The following is a 604-nucleotide window of genomic DNA, read 5'->3' as shown; positions in this document are numbered from 1 at the left end:
CACTCCAGTCTGGGCGACAGAGCGAGACTCCAACTCAAAAAAAAAAAAAAAACCTACCCTTGAAGCTTCTGGCCCCGCCCCTAATCTGAAATCCAGTCTCGCCCCGCCCCTCACCTTGGAAAGCTCCACCCCCTCCCTAGAATCCCCGCCTCCAGAACGCCAACTAAGAAGATCCCTGCCCACGCTAGCTCCGCCTCTCCCAAGGGCGGCCCCCAAACGGCTCCTAGTTCCCCTCCTTCTGGACGGCCCAGAACCCCTCCCTCACCTGGGTTCAACTGCAAGCTGTATTTGTCCTCAAGGCCCTCCCTGGCGATGGTGATCACGAGCTCCCGCAAGAAATCGCTGTTCTAGGGGTGAGAGACGAGAAAAGAGGAAGTGGGGGGGGCGGAGGGAGCTGCCCCTGCCCAGCCCTCACCCACAGCCCCGCCTCTAACCTGCATCCTCCAGTAGAAGTCGCTGTTGACGGCTACATCGTAGGCGGTACAGCCCTGGCCTTCTGCGGGGAGAAAAAGAGGGTGAGACCCCTAGCCCCCCCAAAAAACTGCATAGCCTACACACAGACAAGAAAAAAATAATCAAGGAAGCAGTCACAAGAACCAGAGAC

The 604-nt window shown here is 57.9% G+C and overlaps 1 protein-coding gene across 1 annotated transcript in view; it reads right to left on the bottom strand.

The window, feature by feature from the left end:
- LOC103271867 (PIH1 domain-containing protein 1) overlaps positions 1–604 on the bottom strand; it is a gene marked incomplete at its 5' end in the record, with an annotated part of 4558 nt that overhangs the window by 1783 nt on the left and 2171 nt on the right. Inside the window, 2 exons of the mRNA XM_008069364.1 lie at positions 266–347; positions 435–496. Of these exons, the coding sequence (XP_008067555.1) occupies positions 266–347; positions 435–496 (144 nt within the window). The remainder of the gene's footprint in view (positions 1–265; positions 348–434; positions 497–604) is intronic.

Source organism: Carlito syrichta, unplaced genomic scaffold, assembly GCF_000164805.1.
Source record: "Carlito syrichta isolate Samal-C Ts95f unplaced genomic scaffold, Tarsius_syrichta-2.0.1 Scaffold109961, whole genome shotgun sequence".
Lineage (NCBI taxonomy): Eukaryota > Metazoa > Chordata > Mammalia > Primates > Tarsiidae > Carlito > Carlito syrichta.
The sequence above is the reverse complement of the archived record's forward strand: the minus strand, read 5'-3'. Positions and strand labels throughout refer to the sequence as shown.